Source organism: Glycine soja, chromosome 13 (genome assembly GCF_004193775.1).
Source record: "Glycine soja cultivar W05 chromosome 13, ASM419377v2, whole genome shotgun sequence".
NCBI lineage: Eukaryota > Viridiplantae > Streptophyta > Magnoliopsida > Fabales > Fabaceae > Glycine > Glycine soja.
The window spans coordinates 22,170,072-22,185,084 of NC_041014.1; the positions used below are offsets into that span (position 1 = coordinate 22,170,072).

A 15,013-nucleotide genomic window follows, 5' to 3' on the forward strand; every position below is an offset into this window, starting at 1 on the left:
ACTAATTTTATCTTCCTACACAAATAAGGATGTTAGCTATCACCCACCGACGACACTATCGATAAATTTGATAATAAGGATTATACATTTAAGTACGACAAATATGTCCTGCCGTTAAATTTCATTTGTCACCATTAATAAAATAACCTACGTGGTACGGAGAGACAAATTTGTCACTAAGATGATTGTCAACGTGGATTGTCAGTATAGAGACATATTTGTCATAATATTTTTTTGACTTTTCGTTTTCCCACTCTGCTGACAAATACATTCCTGAATGATGAAAATATAAAATTTAGTCCCTGAAAGTATAAAAAGTGCAACCAATATGTCTAAATGTTAATAATAGATTGTGACTAATTATTATTATTATTATGTGTTTATAATTTACTACTCCTATGCATTTAGTATTTATGCAATATATTTTTTTAATTTCTTTTTAATATATATATTTTTATTATTTTGATTTCCTTGTCAAACCTTAATCTTTACTGTTAAAAAAACTTTATCTTATATCTTATAATTTTATCAAATTTCTACTAAATTTCTCAAAGTATAAGATATAAGATAGTAGAAATTTGATAAAAAAAATTATATCAAATATTGGAGAGAATTAGATTGTGTTAACGAAAAATTCTCTAGCACTTGATGAGATTAAGAGCCATAAGTTCAACCATATAAAATATAATATATAGTAGTAGAATAACAAATCTTGGAGATAATGAATCAAGCATGAACACCCAAAGTACGACTAGTTTTGAACGAAAGTTTTATAGCTTTAATGTGACATATATAAATGGTAGTACTATATACAAGCATTATGGTTGAACTTATGGTTCTTAAATTTCTCAAAGTATAAGATATAAGATAAAGTTTTTTTTAACAGCAAAGATTAAGATTTGACAAGGAAATCAAAATAATAAAAAGATATATATTAAAAAGAAATTTAAAAAATATATTGCATAAGTACAAAACGAATAAGAGCAGTAAACTATAAACATATAATAATAATAATAATAATAATAATAATAATAATAATAATAATAATTAGTCACAATCTATTATTAACGTTCGGACATATTTGTCGCACTTTTTATACTTTTAGGGACTAAATTTTGCATTTCATCTTTCAAGGACGCATTTATCAGCAGATGAGAAGACGAAAAGTAAAAAAAAAATTATAACAAATATATCTCTATGCTAACAATCCATGGCAAATATTTTATTAACGGTGACGGGCGAAAGTTAACGGCAGGACATATTTTTCACACTTTTTACACTTTCATGTATTTTCATCTTTCAGGGATGTATTTGTCAACGAATTACACACAAAGTGACTATTTACCCTAATATTTTTTATGAAATTCGAAAACTTACTTACATTTTTAAATACCTATGTCATAACCATAAACGTTATATAAACTTAAGGAAGTATCTTCATGTATATATATGTACAAATTATTGGGATTGGTACTTATTAAGTAATAAAAGAGTTTAATTTAATTGATTGATGAAAATGACTTGAGTTATTATAAATTTTTTATACTTATTTTTTTATTTTTATGGATTAAATATGAAGAAGTGAGAATCGATAAGAATTGTGTTCATCGAGATGTATTTATAAAAGAATGAATGTTGAAGACGTTGTAAAAGAATGAATGTTTTTAATTACCATTCAACATTTTTTAGCCTATGACTTATCCATGTAATGAAAAAAAAACGTATTTAATTCATAAATATAACGATTTTTTTTTATATTTTTAAACACAACAATTAAAAAACTCCCCAAAAATTAATGGCAAATGGTTTTCATGCGTTGTTTTTCAATATTTTGTTAACAACAGTCATAATTTGTTGATTCAGATAAAAACTCCATATTTAAGCTAATACCGTATGTTTTTAAGGTTATCTTCATCATAAATTCAAACAAAAAGGCTTAGTTGTACTTTTGATTATCTTACTATTGTTATTTCATATATGTGGTCTTTATTTTTTTTTCTGCAAATTTGATTCTTTACTATTTTAATTATGTAATTTTGATCTATTCATTAACTTCACATTCAATATTTAATTGAAATACTCATGATAATTTAATAGAATATCACATCAGTGTGAATACAATCAAGTGTCATGTTGGCATTTCCATTAAATATTGGATGCCACAAATAAAATAGTTGGAATCATATTTGTAAAATAAAAAATAAGGATATTGAATTCGTGAAATACTGATAATAGATTGATAAAAATTGTGTTTAAGCCACCAAAATAAGTTGGATAAAGAAGAGTATCTCTAAAACTTTACACACTTTGTGATTTGTTTCTCGCAGGGACCATGGATAGTCAACCAAGGTGTTGGAATCCTAATATAGTGAACTTTTAAATCTTTTTCCTAAAAAAACTTAATTTGTCACTAAATTAGTCCTTTTAATATTCTTTTCTTTTTATCATTTTAGTTTTTTTTACAGGAATTATATATATGAACATCTTAGATCAACGAGGATATGGATCCAAATTTCGAGGAGATTTAGTTTAAGTTGTCCTATACCGAAAGATTTAAGATTAAATTATAATTTATTCATCCTATTTTTTTAAATTCACACTTTTAGTATTTATATTTTTTAATTGAGACATTTCATATCTCACTTAATTTAGTAGGAACGAAAAAAACAGTGAAGATAAATTTATAAATAGGCTTATTTTTCAAAACAAAAATGTTTGTAATAAAAAAACAGTGGGAGGTGGAAAAATGACCATATCCAAATTTAAAATGAGAAAAGCCATGCGTGATCTAGTTGGCTAGCTGAGACAAAGGGCAGGTATCCCGAAGAACACCATTTGATCATCACAGGTTTTGCAATGAATGATTAGCTTGCCAACAATATACTTATCATAAGCCATTAAAAAAAACATTATTGAACATATAATCATCAAGAGGTAGGCATTTAGGGGTGGATTAGGTTCAAGTTGGTTTAGTAATTCAATCAATTTGAAAGATAAAATTCAGTTTAAAAATTATAAATAAATTTAATCAAAACACTACAAAACCACACACATGATGGTTTCCTTCAATCAAATGCACCTCACGTCATTCATTGTTTTATAAGTTTTATTTTATTGAAAATCTTAGAATTTAGAGTATGTGATCACGAGAAGAAAGACTTAACCTTTTGGTTGTAAAGATTCCTACAACTTAGGCAATTCTAATATACATTCAAATTCAATTATATATATCTTTGATAGATAAGTACAGTAATTTTAATCATTTTCCTGAATTTATATAAATTAAAGTTTGAGATTTTGATCATATATTTACAGCAACTACCCGAATTAATAAACTACATGTAGAATATCTTGCTCTCCTTTTATTGTTATTACAAATCAAAAATATTTTATTTTCATTTTGGGATAATTAAAGAAAGAGAAACAAAAGAAGCGTATTCTTACTACAACTTTCTTTATATATTGGGTTCACACATTTACTTTATTTTGCTGATTAAAATTACTATATGTTTGAAACACTAGGATTAACCAATGAAAATTGGAGGAAGTCCATATCATTTTCCAAGTTAGCTATATGTTTCTCTGCCATTGTCACCCATGCCTCAATTCCCTCTTTTGTTTCCATCAACACTACTGTGTTTGGGATAGTTTCTTTAGTACCTCCTCTTTGAGCCAACCACAAAGGCTTTCCCCTTCCAAAATCCACCTCGTTGAATCCCATATTAGCCCAACTTGTGAACACAAAGGTAATTGGGTTTTTAGTGGCTATACCTTCAAGCATTAGTTGTGCACACTCATCACTCCACAAAAATCTAGGATCATTTTGCACCTTTAGGAACAATTCCTTAGTGAGCTTTCCCAATCCTTCTTTTAAAACCCTAACTAAATCTCTAATATTAGTGTTCTTGTTGACATCCTCCAATAGAACCAATGCTGGCCATAACAAGTTTCCAATAGCACCTTTTGAGAAAGGCTCTCCCATCCTTTTCCTCATGTCCACAACATGCAATGCAACCATTGGTCTTTTTGTGTCACAACATTCCTTTGTGCATGCCAAAATCATATGCTTACACATGAATGAAGACACCGCTTGGTATCTTGTAGGTTTTGTTTCATCACTTGATGACATGGATTCTAGCTTATTGATGGATTTTGAATCAAACAAGAATCTTCTTGTGGTGCACTTTGCTTCCACATTTGAGTCTTTGTTAATATTTAACATGCCGGCACGTACACCAATGGTGTTCCTTGGAGGGAAAAAAGAAGAGGCAGAAATGAAATCTGGCCATGATGATATTTCTTCCTTTGACCCTTTGCAAATGGCAAACCAAGTTTTCAAGAAAGCACTACAAGAATATGCATCTAAGAGGATGTGGAGGTTGCACATTCCAATAGCTATTCCTCCACATTGGAAAAGGTTCACTTGAACAAGTAATTGGGGCAAGACTTCTTGGCAGGGATGGCACTTGTTAGGCTCACATGGAAGTAATTTGTTTAGCAATTCTAATTTTGGTGGGTTTAGGAACTCTTCCATGTTGATATTCACTGAGGCTTCCATGTAAATTGCACCTTCATCATTGCAATAAATGGAGAAGAAATCTCCTCTTCTACCTCCAAGAGGATAGAAAATAGTTAGTGCCTCAGACAGTGATTTCTTCAATTGAGTTGAGACATATGAGAATCCTTTTGCGTTAGTGGTATTATCATAAAAAAGGATTAATGGAAAATAGGTGTTGAGTTGAAACACATCAAACAAACATAATTTATGGGTTTTGAATTCTGTAGAAGTGGACAATGATGGTTTAATGGTTTCTCTTGATGTGATGTTAATTTCCATTCTTAACTACTACAATTACATAAGCTTGATTAAATATGAAGAAGTGAGAACGATAAGAATTGTGTTCATCGAGATGTGTTTATAAAAGAATGAATGTTGAAGACGTTGTAAAAGAATAAATGTTTTTAATTACCATTCAACATTTTTTAGCTATCCCTGTAATGAAAAAAAAAGTATTTAATTCACAAATATAACGATTTTTTCTTTTATGTTTTTAAACACAACAATTAAAAAACTCTCCAAAAATTAATGGCAAACGGTTTTCGTGCGTTGTTTTTCAACATTTTGTCAACAACAGTCATAAATTGTTGATTAAGAGAAAAAAACAATCATGAATTGTTGTTAATTTGTTATATATATTTATTCGATTTTTTATGAAAAAGAATGGGGAGAAGGGGGGGTGGGGGCAGTATCTTATCTAACATTGAGTGTCAAAAAAACATGCCTTTTTTTGTTATTGTCTTGAAATGAGACTATCGACTTCTATCTTCTCCCTCCCTTTTGCTACACTATTTTACACTAATACTTTATACAACTCATTATTTATTTATTTATGTTAAAGAAAATAAAAAATGAAAATTAAAAGAAAATATTTTTTTAAAAGTAAATAAATGTTTTAGAGAAAAATAACCACACTCTCAAAATCCTAAGATATCTCAAAGAAAATGGTACCAAGTTACGAGAAGGAGAAAAAATAAAGCATTTGAATATCATCTGTGAGAAAAAAATATCAAACACTAACTAAAACTAACATTTCTTACCAGTTATCCACATGCGTTTTGTGGTAGAGAGCAATGAGAGGAGTGGTTAAGAAGGAGGAGAACAAAAAATAGGAGAGGAAAAAGAGACAACTAGATAGAGAAGAAGTAGAAGAGGAAAAAAGCACAGTATGGGAACTGTAGTAGTGTTCATTTTGACTGCAAAAGTCAAATTTTTTTTATCTTTAATCAAATAGAGAAAACTTTTTTTTCTCTCTCAATTTTGTCTTCCCCAAAAAAGTGAAAACTTTCTCTCTCTGCCTCTCAATTTTACTATGTAGGTTTTTAGTTCATTGAAAGGAAGATTTTTTTTTTGAGAAGGTAGTAAAAGACCATTGGGTGGAAATATGGACATGTGGAAGACTACTTCCTTGTTTTATTAGAGGTGGTAGAAAAACATATTTCTACCATTTTTAAGAAGAGATTTTAATAGCTAAAAAAATATTTATCGTTAAATAAGCTAAAATAAAATGCATTAAGCATAGCAATATTTTTCTTCAACAATAAAGCAATATAAAAATTGCCAATATTTGTATTAATGTCAACCAAATTGATGAATCTTTGGTAAAAAAAATCATTTGATAAAGAAGAATATCCAAATTATGGAAGAAGAGACACGAATAATGACAATTAGAAAATGCATCGAATTGAATAATAGTTTTGTCAATCCTTACAATTCAAAGTTGATGATAAAATCAAGCTTATATCAATAGACTTTTGTAATAAATTGAATTTTATGAAGTACTTATTTAAATATGTTGATAAGGAACAAATTCAATTCCGGTTGAAACGATTTTACAATAAGAAATGGGTAAAAAGATGTCTGTTATAGACGTGATCATTTAGTATTGTGAATCATTTTTTATTTACATCATAAATAGTCTCTAGTTCAAAGATTGATGTTCCAAGTTCTTAATCAGTAATCAAATATGTTAAAAAAATTATGAAAGGATTATTCATTTCGTGCACATGAATGGATATGTAAAACCAATGTTTCTAGCTCAAATGAAGGCGATCAAGATGTATTTGGAGAGTATAAATTTGATTTGAGACCAAATTCCTACACATTTATTGTGACAAGCAGAACCAATGGTTCCCAACAACAAAGGTAATTTATTTTGTTCCTTCGAGAACCAACAGTTGCAGTACATGGTGTCAAACAAGTCATACCTGTTATAAGAATAATAGTAAACAACTAAACATCTTGTAAGAAACATTGTCACACAATAAAGAATATGTCGATGATATTAAAAAGATGCAAAATTAGTTTCTGGTCCTTAAAAAAGTTATTTGTTACATTATTGGCATCAACAATGAGTAAGAGGGGTTGATAGATGCATTAGTCAGATGATTCATACATCCAATATTAAAACAATTTTAAAAAAGTTCATAAATATGTTGTATCTCTATGAACTCTGACTAACTCAGCTAATAGGTTAATTTTGTTATAAAATAAATAGTATTGTTATATATAACACTAAATTTTTTAATGTATATTTAATGCACATGTAAATTTAAATAATAAATTTTATGATAATTTTGATATAACTCATACGGATTTTTTTAATTTATTAATAAATTAATTTTTTTAATAGTAAATGTTTTTTATTTATAAAAATATTATTTTGGTTTTTTTAATTTTTTTAATAAATAGTAATTGTTTTTTTATTTGTAAATATATTATTTTGTTTTTTTAAATAGTTATTATTTATTTTTTAAATAAAAATAGATTATTTTGAATTATATTTTTAAACAATAATTGTTTTTTTAATTATAAATATATTAATTTTATTTTTGTTTTTAAATAGTTATTGTTTCTTTTTTAACCATCATATTAACATATTTATAATTTAAAAAAATAAAAAATTTAATATTTTTTAATTAAAAAAATAAAAATTCATATAACTCTTACGAATTAATTATATAAATTTTTACAATCATATATAACTCATACGGATTAACTAATCCGTAAAAATTATATGAATTTTTAAATTTTTTAATTAAAAAATATTAAATTTTTGAATTTTTTTAAATTATAAATGTTAATACGATTATTAAAAAAACAATAACTATTTAAAAATAAAAATAAAATTAATATATTTACAATTAAAAAAACAATTACTATTTAAAAACACAATTCAAAACAATCTATTTTATTTAAAAAATAAACAATAATTACTTAAAAAACAAAATAATATATTTATAATTAAAAAAACAATTACTATTTAATAAAAAATAAATACTTAAAAACAAAAATCAAAATAATATTTTTATAAACAAAAAAACATTTACAATTAAAATAAATAAATAAAATTAATTTATTCATAAATTAAAAAATATATGAATTAACTAATCTGTATGAATTATATCAAAATTAATTATTGTAAATTTACATACACATTAAATATATATTAAAATTTTTATTATTATACATAATAACATTATTTATTTTATAACATAATTGATCTATTAGCTCAATTGATTAGAACATTACGCTAATAACACAAAAGTAATAAGTTTAGCTTCATGTCTGGACTATTAATTTTAAATTAATTCATAAAATATATTTTTAAATTTTATTTTTTAAAAAAAAAAACACTTAAAAGACATTTTTGAAATTGTTTTAATGCTGGGTGTACTACCTGGTGCACCTAGGAACATCCATGAGTAAGGTGTAGTATGTGGGTGAACAAACTACAGAGTTTCAGACTTGTGAATTTTTTTTTTTTTTTTTGAAAGGCTTCAGACTTGTGGAATTATATATAAGACCAAAGAAAAGACTCCATCTGAAAATCTTGCCACCAACTTCATCAATAATAATCTATTGTTTACACGATTTACAGTAAATCTATGAGCCATGCATTTATAAACCCATCATAATGGAAATTGGAAGGTACAACGTAATCTAACAAACAATATAACTAACTCAAGTGTTAGGATATAATAATAATAACAACAAATACCACTACGCCACTGTTATTCCTATACTTGAGGCTTGGGCTCGTAATCTGTTCAAAACTTTTGACCGACAAGACAATGTAGTCCGTGCAGCGCATAAAAAATTAGTAGAGTGAAAACGGGAGCAGACTAACACTAATACACTGGACAATAATCAAATCAATGAATAGAATCAACAAAATTCTCGTCAAGCATGAATCATGCACCTAAACTAAGAGCTTGGTATAATTTTTTTCTTGGGGATGGGGTCGTAAACAGATTCAACACTTTCCCAAAACGATGAAATTCTATAGATAAAATCAGAGTAACAAGCAAGCTCTCACTGCGACTGGTCTATCAGCTACAGATCTCATACCTTCAGCTCCATCTTAAAGCACAGCAGTTGAAGCAGATAGTCAAGTACTGAAGTAATGATGTGAGGATAGTAATCAGGTAAGAAAAATAGCAACGGTAAGTTTCTTGGAGAAATGTTAACACTGAAAACAAGTCAATAAGCCAACTGGCCGACACCATAAATTAAAGTTAAAATATTTTTTTGATCTTGGACCCTTGTTATCTGAAAGTCACATTGGACTCGCAACTAATTCAAATCAAGCCAAATGAACCTGTTTCAGAGGAAAAAGCTCTCCAAGTACTTCTCCCACAAACTAAAATCAACTTTCTTATTTCTCCCATACACCTCAATTTTTGGAAAAGTTAAATGAGAAGTGCATAAGTTGATTTTAACTCGTGATAGAAGCTCAATTCATTTTATCAACCTTTTTTTCCCTACAAGTGTTTATGATGAAGTTTATTCAAACAGGATTTAGACCAACAGACATTGGTAGTTTAAGCTAATATATTGATTCCACTTTAATGTGATTCCAAAGCCAAAGATTTTATGATACCTATAAACTGGTCTCCATCAGTGTATAAAAACTTAAAATGCTGAGAGCACGGTTTTAAGAATTGAAAAAAAAAAACCTATCACTTGAACTGGCAGATCACGAACAGACTATGTCTCCAGTTCAATCGTGGTTTAACTAAAAATTGAACCACAACCAGTTCAATCTCCAGTACATTTTATAAACATTGGTGGAAAGCCTTGTTTGGACTAGTAATCTAGCCACATGAGATGGAATACAAACATCCTGCGTGAATATCAGAGGCATCAAAATATTTACCCTGATTCAAGCATTTATAATCTAATTTTTCACTTAAGATAGGACAAAGAAGTTGGCCAAGTTAGACTATACTTGGGCCGAGGCCCACAATTAATGCCAAAAGGCCAAGGAGTCAACTTACCAGTTACCATGTGAATCTAGAGCTTCAAATTGATCTTTTCAGACCATTTGAAAATATCAGAGTGCACTCTATCTCCACCCAAGTCCTCACCAGAGGCTCCAGCAGCTACTCGTATAATATCTTCAAGTAAGGCAAAGTTACCCAATATATCAACATGAGCGCCACTCTGGGTTCCCCTACCTTCTAGAAGATTAGCTGGAGGGGCATGATCATACTCCCTTATGAATGTCCGGATTCCTGAAGGATTAAAGCGGGTTTTTCCTCGCCAACCTTTTGCACACATGAAACCAGCACTTAAAACAGGAACAGTTTCATCACCATCAGAACTGTAAACTCCATCCCTTAGACATGTGTACTCATTCCCACCATCTGCTGAGGTGTCAATCTGAAATGGAATGTGGCATTCAGATTGAGGAGTTAACTTGTAGACATAAGCTCTTTCAGTAGGGATCCCAACCCCATACATAGAGTAAATCTCCATATCTGGAGCATTTGGTAATCTGTAGCAGCAGGACAGAATATTAAAAATAACACAAACCACAGGCACGAATAATAGAAGCAACATATTTTCAAACATAGCATGATATGAAATTATTGATAATAGTTAAATCAACAATCTATTAGTTCCACCAATCCAGGTAACAAAATAGTTACACAGTAGCAAAGTGCTATGCAACAGTAGAATTCATTACCCCCCAGCCCCAGGGACCCTATTGAACTAGATTGATGTGCTTGCTTTGTATAATATTAAAAATGCTCAGAAGGCTTTTGATGAACGAAAAATAAATAGCACTCAGTTCAACTTTATCTTTTATAAGGAGTGAACCACAAGAACAAAATCGAAGTAAAGAACCTCACCTTGTTTCCAAGGGGTTAGACCAATATTTGTAATGTTTGTATTTCTGATCATCCAAATTACCAGCAATCCCATAAGAAAAATGAGCATCCCCACGCTTCATCATCTTGGGGGCGACAAAATGAAGCAGATCCAAAATTGAATCGGCTGTGTAAGCTTTGTAATCTGTAACAGCTTTGATTCCTTCAACACCCATGTCATGGTACTCTGTCCACACATCACAGTTAGATGTGTTTGCAAGGTTCCTACCCTTAAGAGCACCCTGTCAATTTCAACAACAAACAATACATGAAACTCATAATGCCATTCGTAAAAACAATTGATGCTAATTGCACATGGTTAACAAGTTTCCACAGTTTGAGAATATTGGGAGACAGATACAGAGGAACTTCCATCTGAAAATGCAATAGACTGATAAAGGGCACTTCAACTTGAGGGCAAATGAAGGAACAGATAGAGAGCAATTTTTAAAATAGAAATTGATAAATGATAGAAAGTTATGTAACCATGAATATTCATATACAAACTGAAAGCTCAGCTGTTCAGCTAAATATAAATACTTAAGTTATATATCTGAGTTCTTGATATTTAAAAGGACAAATCAGGTATGTCTACAAATACTATTGTTCCAACATTAAAATGAAGGATGGAGATTATAAACAAAATGCTCAATGTATATATTAGGAACATTACCCTAAAATCCAACCTCTCAAGCTTGGAGGAGTGTAACTCAGCTATATCTTTCCCAAACGATATGAGTCTCCCATAATTTATATTTTTCATAAACCCAAGATTCTCTTTGCCATTTTGAAATGCACTGTAAGTATCATTGTTCTTGTGCTTCTTCGCACTGCAGTTATAGGATACATCAGCTGACCAATCAAGGCCACCCCATATAGTATCCCCACCTTTTGGTATCATTGACATTGTTGAATCCCACGTTCGGGTCATTCGCATTAGATGCTGTAAAGTTTGAAGACCAAAAACATCCTTATCCAAAAAACCTGGTGCGAAAGTCCTGTATGAGGTTTAGAGATTCATGAATAAGGACTTCATTCTTATAGATTATGTATGTATTCACAGCTAACATGATTCTTTTTATAACAATATCATCAATAGTAATTATAGAAAAATTCACCCAAGCAAAACTTGAGAAAATCCTTATATATGTCAAGGAAACACAATTTTTAGAGATCTTAGAAACAGATCAACAGCATTATAAAATAGTTTTTGGAGGAATGATAGAAGTTTGTATAAAATTAACCGATGATTGACTTATTAAGAATATTGATCAAAACTTGAGCTTTCAAGGGGTAATAGAATACAGACACTAAAATAGAAACTTATTGTTCATTCAAAAGGGACAAAAATTACACAACCACTTCCTACAGATATATAATCTGTAAAACACGTTCCAAAACCTACTTGTCAAGAGACATAGAAGAAACTGTGGGTAAAAAGAAAACATATACAGAACCAAGCATTCAAATTTATAGTGGTGAGAAAAGAACCTGGCAACAGCAATATCCCTGGCTTCTATAGAGAAAAGTCCTGCGACAGATTTTGGAACACCAAGAAAAGGTCCCCCAATGTTCATCACTGCTTTAATATGTTTGGCACACCAATCTGACCCACCCCCTCCACCCATTGGTGCTGGTGCCTCAACCCATTTCATAAAATGCAAAAAGTACAAAACACCCATTGAATGTGGAATAACAACCACCTTATTACCACCATTTGTAGCCACCATGAGCTCTATATTACTTTTCATCCTGCTCAAAGTTCGATCCCTGACCTGATCAAATGAAGGGGAAAAAAAGTCCATCTGAAGGTTTACCAAAAATTAATACAAAAACAAAATACAGGAGGGGGCAGAGATCTACCTCTGTATTTTGAAATGAAATTCTCCAATCATAAGCAGCCATATACATGTTTTTCTCCTCATACCCAATGCGAGCTAAATTAGCAATTAGAACTGCCCAGACAAAATAACCAGGTGCAAAATAATCAGCTGCTACAAGTCCAGACACAGGCCTAACTCTAATGCCTGGACGGTCTAGTCCTGTTTCATTATCTAGTGACATGTGCTCAACCCAGCATAATGGTCTGCAGAAGGTAAAATAAAAATCATATACCATTATAGATAAATTCTATATGAGTCTTTAAACGTCCACAAAACAAGAACTTGATGTAAATATATTTGCCAATAAAATAAATGCGCTGCAAGACAAATGTTGTAATGGCTACAATCATTGAACATTTGAATTAAACTCCCCAAACTCTGCCAGGCAGATGGACTTCAATAAGTGCCAGTGAAAAAGGTTCAGCCCAAAATCAACTTTTGTGTGTGTGTGTAAAACTTCTGCCTTACAATTAATGATACGAAGGATGGGAAATTCATTCCCTCTACCAAATGAACATAATATTACAAAACATATATATATATATATATATATATATATATATATAAAGGAAAAGTACAGATAACAGACATAGAGGAAATGCCTAAAAATGTCATCCTAACACAACAAATAGATAATGGTAGATCGTAATGTTGCTATTTTTACACCATCATGTTTCCTAACAAAAATCAGTAAACTTTGACAGAAGAATACAAGAATGAAAGGTACTTCAGAGAGAATATTGCCTAATTACTTTTCGCTATATCTTTCTGAGTTACAACAAAAGCATTGGCAGTTTTCAGGATCCAGTAAAGAAAGAATAGTACTTTTTTCATTTTACAACATCAAAAAACATGGCAGTTGATAAACAAGTAGTACCATGTCAGTCTCATTCCAACTCAATAGATAGTATATAACTGAATTCATTTCCCAAACACAAACTTACCCGTTGTTGTAAAACTCCACTTGCATACTTCCCAATCAAGTAATACAACATTTTCAAACAGCTTTTCGAATTGTGGTAAGTGGAAACCACCATGCAAGCTCTCTTACTCAAAAGACTAATTCAAACAAACAAGCCACTGAAACATATTCAAATCACTATATAGCAGAAAGAGAAAAGGAAAAGGTACCTTTTGTACAATTCCCCAAAGGTGCCACCCCACAACCTCTTCCTGAACAGCCCATCCGCACACTGGCGACCCTCCCAGAGTTCTAACCCGCCGGTGACGATTCCGGGCACGAAAACCACCGGGTGCTTCACCGTCAAGCCCTCCTTCCGCAGCTTCACGCCGGGAGGATCCGGCAACGGCCCCGTTATGGCCTCCGCCACGTACTGAGGGAACGACGCCGGCATTGCATTGTACAGAAAGAGCAAAAACCACCAAATTGAACATATGAGTCCCACGAACCAACAACAGCTATCCACGCACGACCATCTCTTTATTGTTATCTTTTCGCCTTCGATAATCTTCGCCTTAATAACCTTTTTCTTATCCTTCTCTTTCTCCTCATCGTTTCGCACAGGATTCGCAGGGGCCTTTCTGCGTCGTATAAACGACATCGTGTAAAGGTATCAAAAGCGAAAAGAAGCTTTAAATGCTTTGAAAATGAAAATTCATTAATGGAGGACGAGGCTCTGAGCTGGCGGATTCCGTGACAGCGGCGTTTGAGCTTAGACGCTTGGACGGAACCCTAGCCGCCGGTGACCGGAGAGGGAGAATCGCCGATTAGCCGTGGAAGGATTTGATTAGCTGTCGTCCCGCGGGGGCGTGTGTTTTTGTTTAAGTGTGCGGTGCAGTGCGTGGGTCTCGGACTCAGTGAGGAGAAAGGGATTTCAGATTCGGACACGTGGCGCGATCGTGAGGTTTCTGGATGCGGTGCCAAGTGTTGACGCTGCTCCAGCAATGAGCGGCAAAAAATGGCAACGGTGACGATTCAAGGGGTATGAACATGAACAAGTACGGTACTCAACCATTGCATTCAAAAGATTGAATGGTACTTTGGCTTTTGTGGGGAAGGTTTTCTTGCTTTCTGCTCATTTCCTCCAACTGCTACCAACCTGAAAGCCTCAGTATTTCAAACTGTTTGATACTAGTAGTATATGTGTATCATGAGAATATCCTTCTTTATGCCTGGTCCCAAAAATAATACATATATATTATTTCTTTTTACATATACTACTACATTTGTTCATTTTATTATTATTATTTACATTTTTTATCAGTTATTATTTAGATTATAGTAGTCAAATGATTAGTTGTCACGATGGCTCTTAAATTTAGCAATGAAAAAAACCAATTAATATATATTCTATTCACTATACTGGTACAGTCTAAATTATATGTTCATATAATTTAGATGTGCAAAATCATTTTTAAAAGTTTACCCTTTTTTAGTATTGTAAGTATTTTTTTTA

At 31.1% G+C, this 15,013-nt stretch overlaps 2 protein-coding genes across 4 annotated transcripts; both read right to left on the reverse strand.

Moving 5' to 3' along the window:
• Positions 1-3,502: 3,502 nt before the first annotated feature.
• Positions 3,503-4,837, reverse strand: LOC114381706 (vinorine synthase-like). Its single transcript, XM_028340933.1, has one exon. It carries the CDS (start codon positions 4,835-4,837, stop codon positions 3,503-3,505), a length of 1,335 nt encoding a protein of 444 aa, XP_028196734.1.
• Positions 4,838-8,431: 3,594 nt separating this feature from the next.
• On the reverse strand, positions 8,432-14,684 carry LOC114382442 (phospholipid:diacylglycerol acyltransferase 1-like). Of its 3 annotated transcripts, none has more exons than XM_028341862.1 (7): positions 13,728-14,684; positions 12,577-12,799; positions 12,205-12,488; positions 11,387-11,711; positions 10,696-10,955; positions 9,838-10,337; positions 8,432-8,920 (listed from the first exon to the last, which is right to left on the reverse strand). In XM_028341862.1, the coding sequence occupies exons 1-6, from the start codon at positions 14,156-14,158 to the stop codon at positions 9,854-9,856; spliced, it is 2,007 nt and encodes a 668-aa protein (XP_028197663.1). In that variant the 5' UTR covers positions 14,159-14,684; the 3' UTR covers positions 8,432-8,920; positions 9,838-9,853. The 3 variants fall into 3 exon arrangements, with proteins under 3 accessions (XP_028197663.1, XP_028197660.1, XP_028197661.1); XM_028341859.1 differs by having other exon boundaries at positions 8,432-8,955; XM_028341860.1 differs by lacking the exon at positions 8,432-8,920 and adding an exon at positions 9,524-9,683.
• Positions 14,685-15,013: the final 329 nt, after the last annotated feature.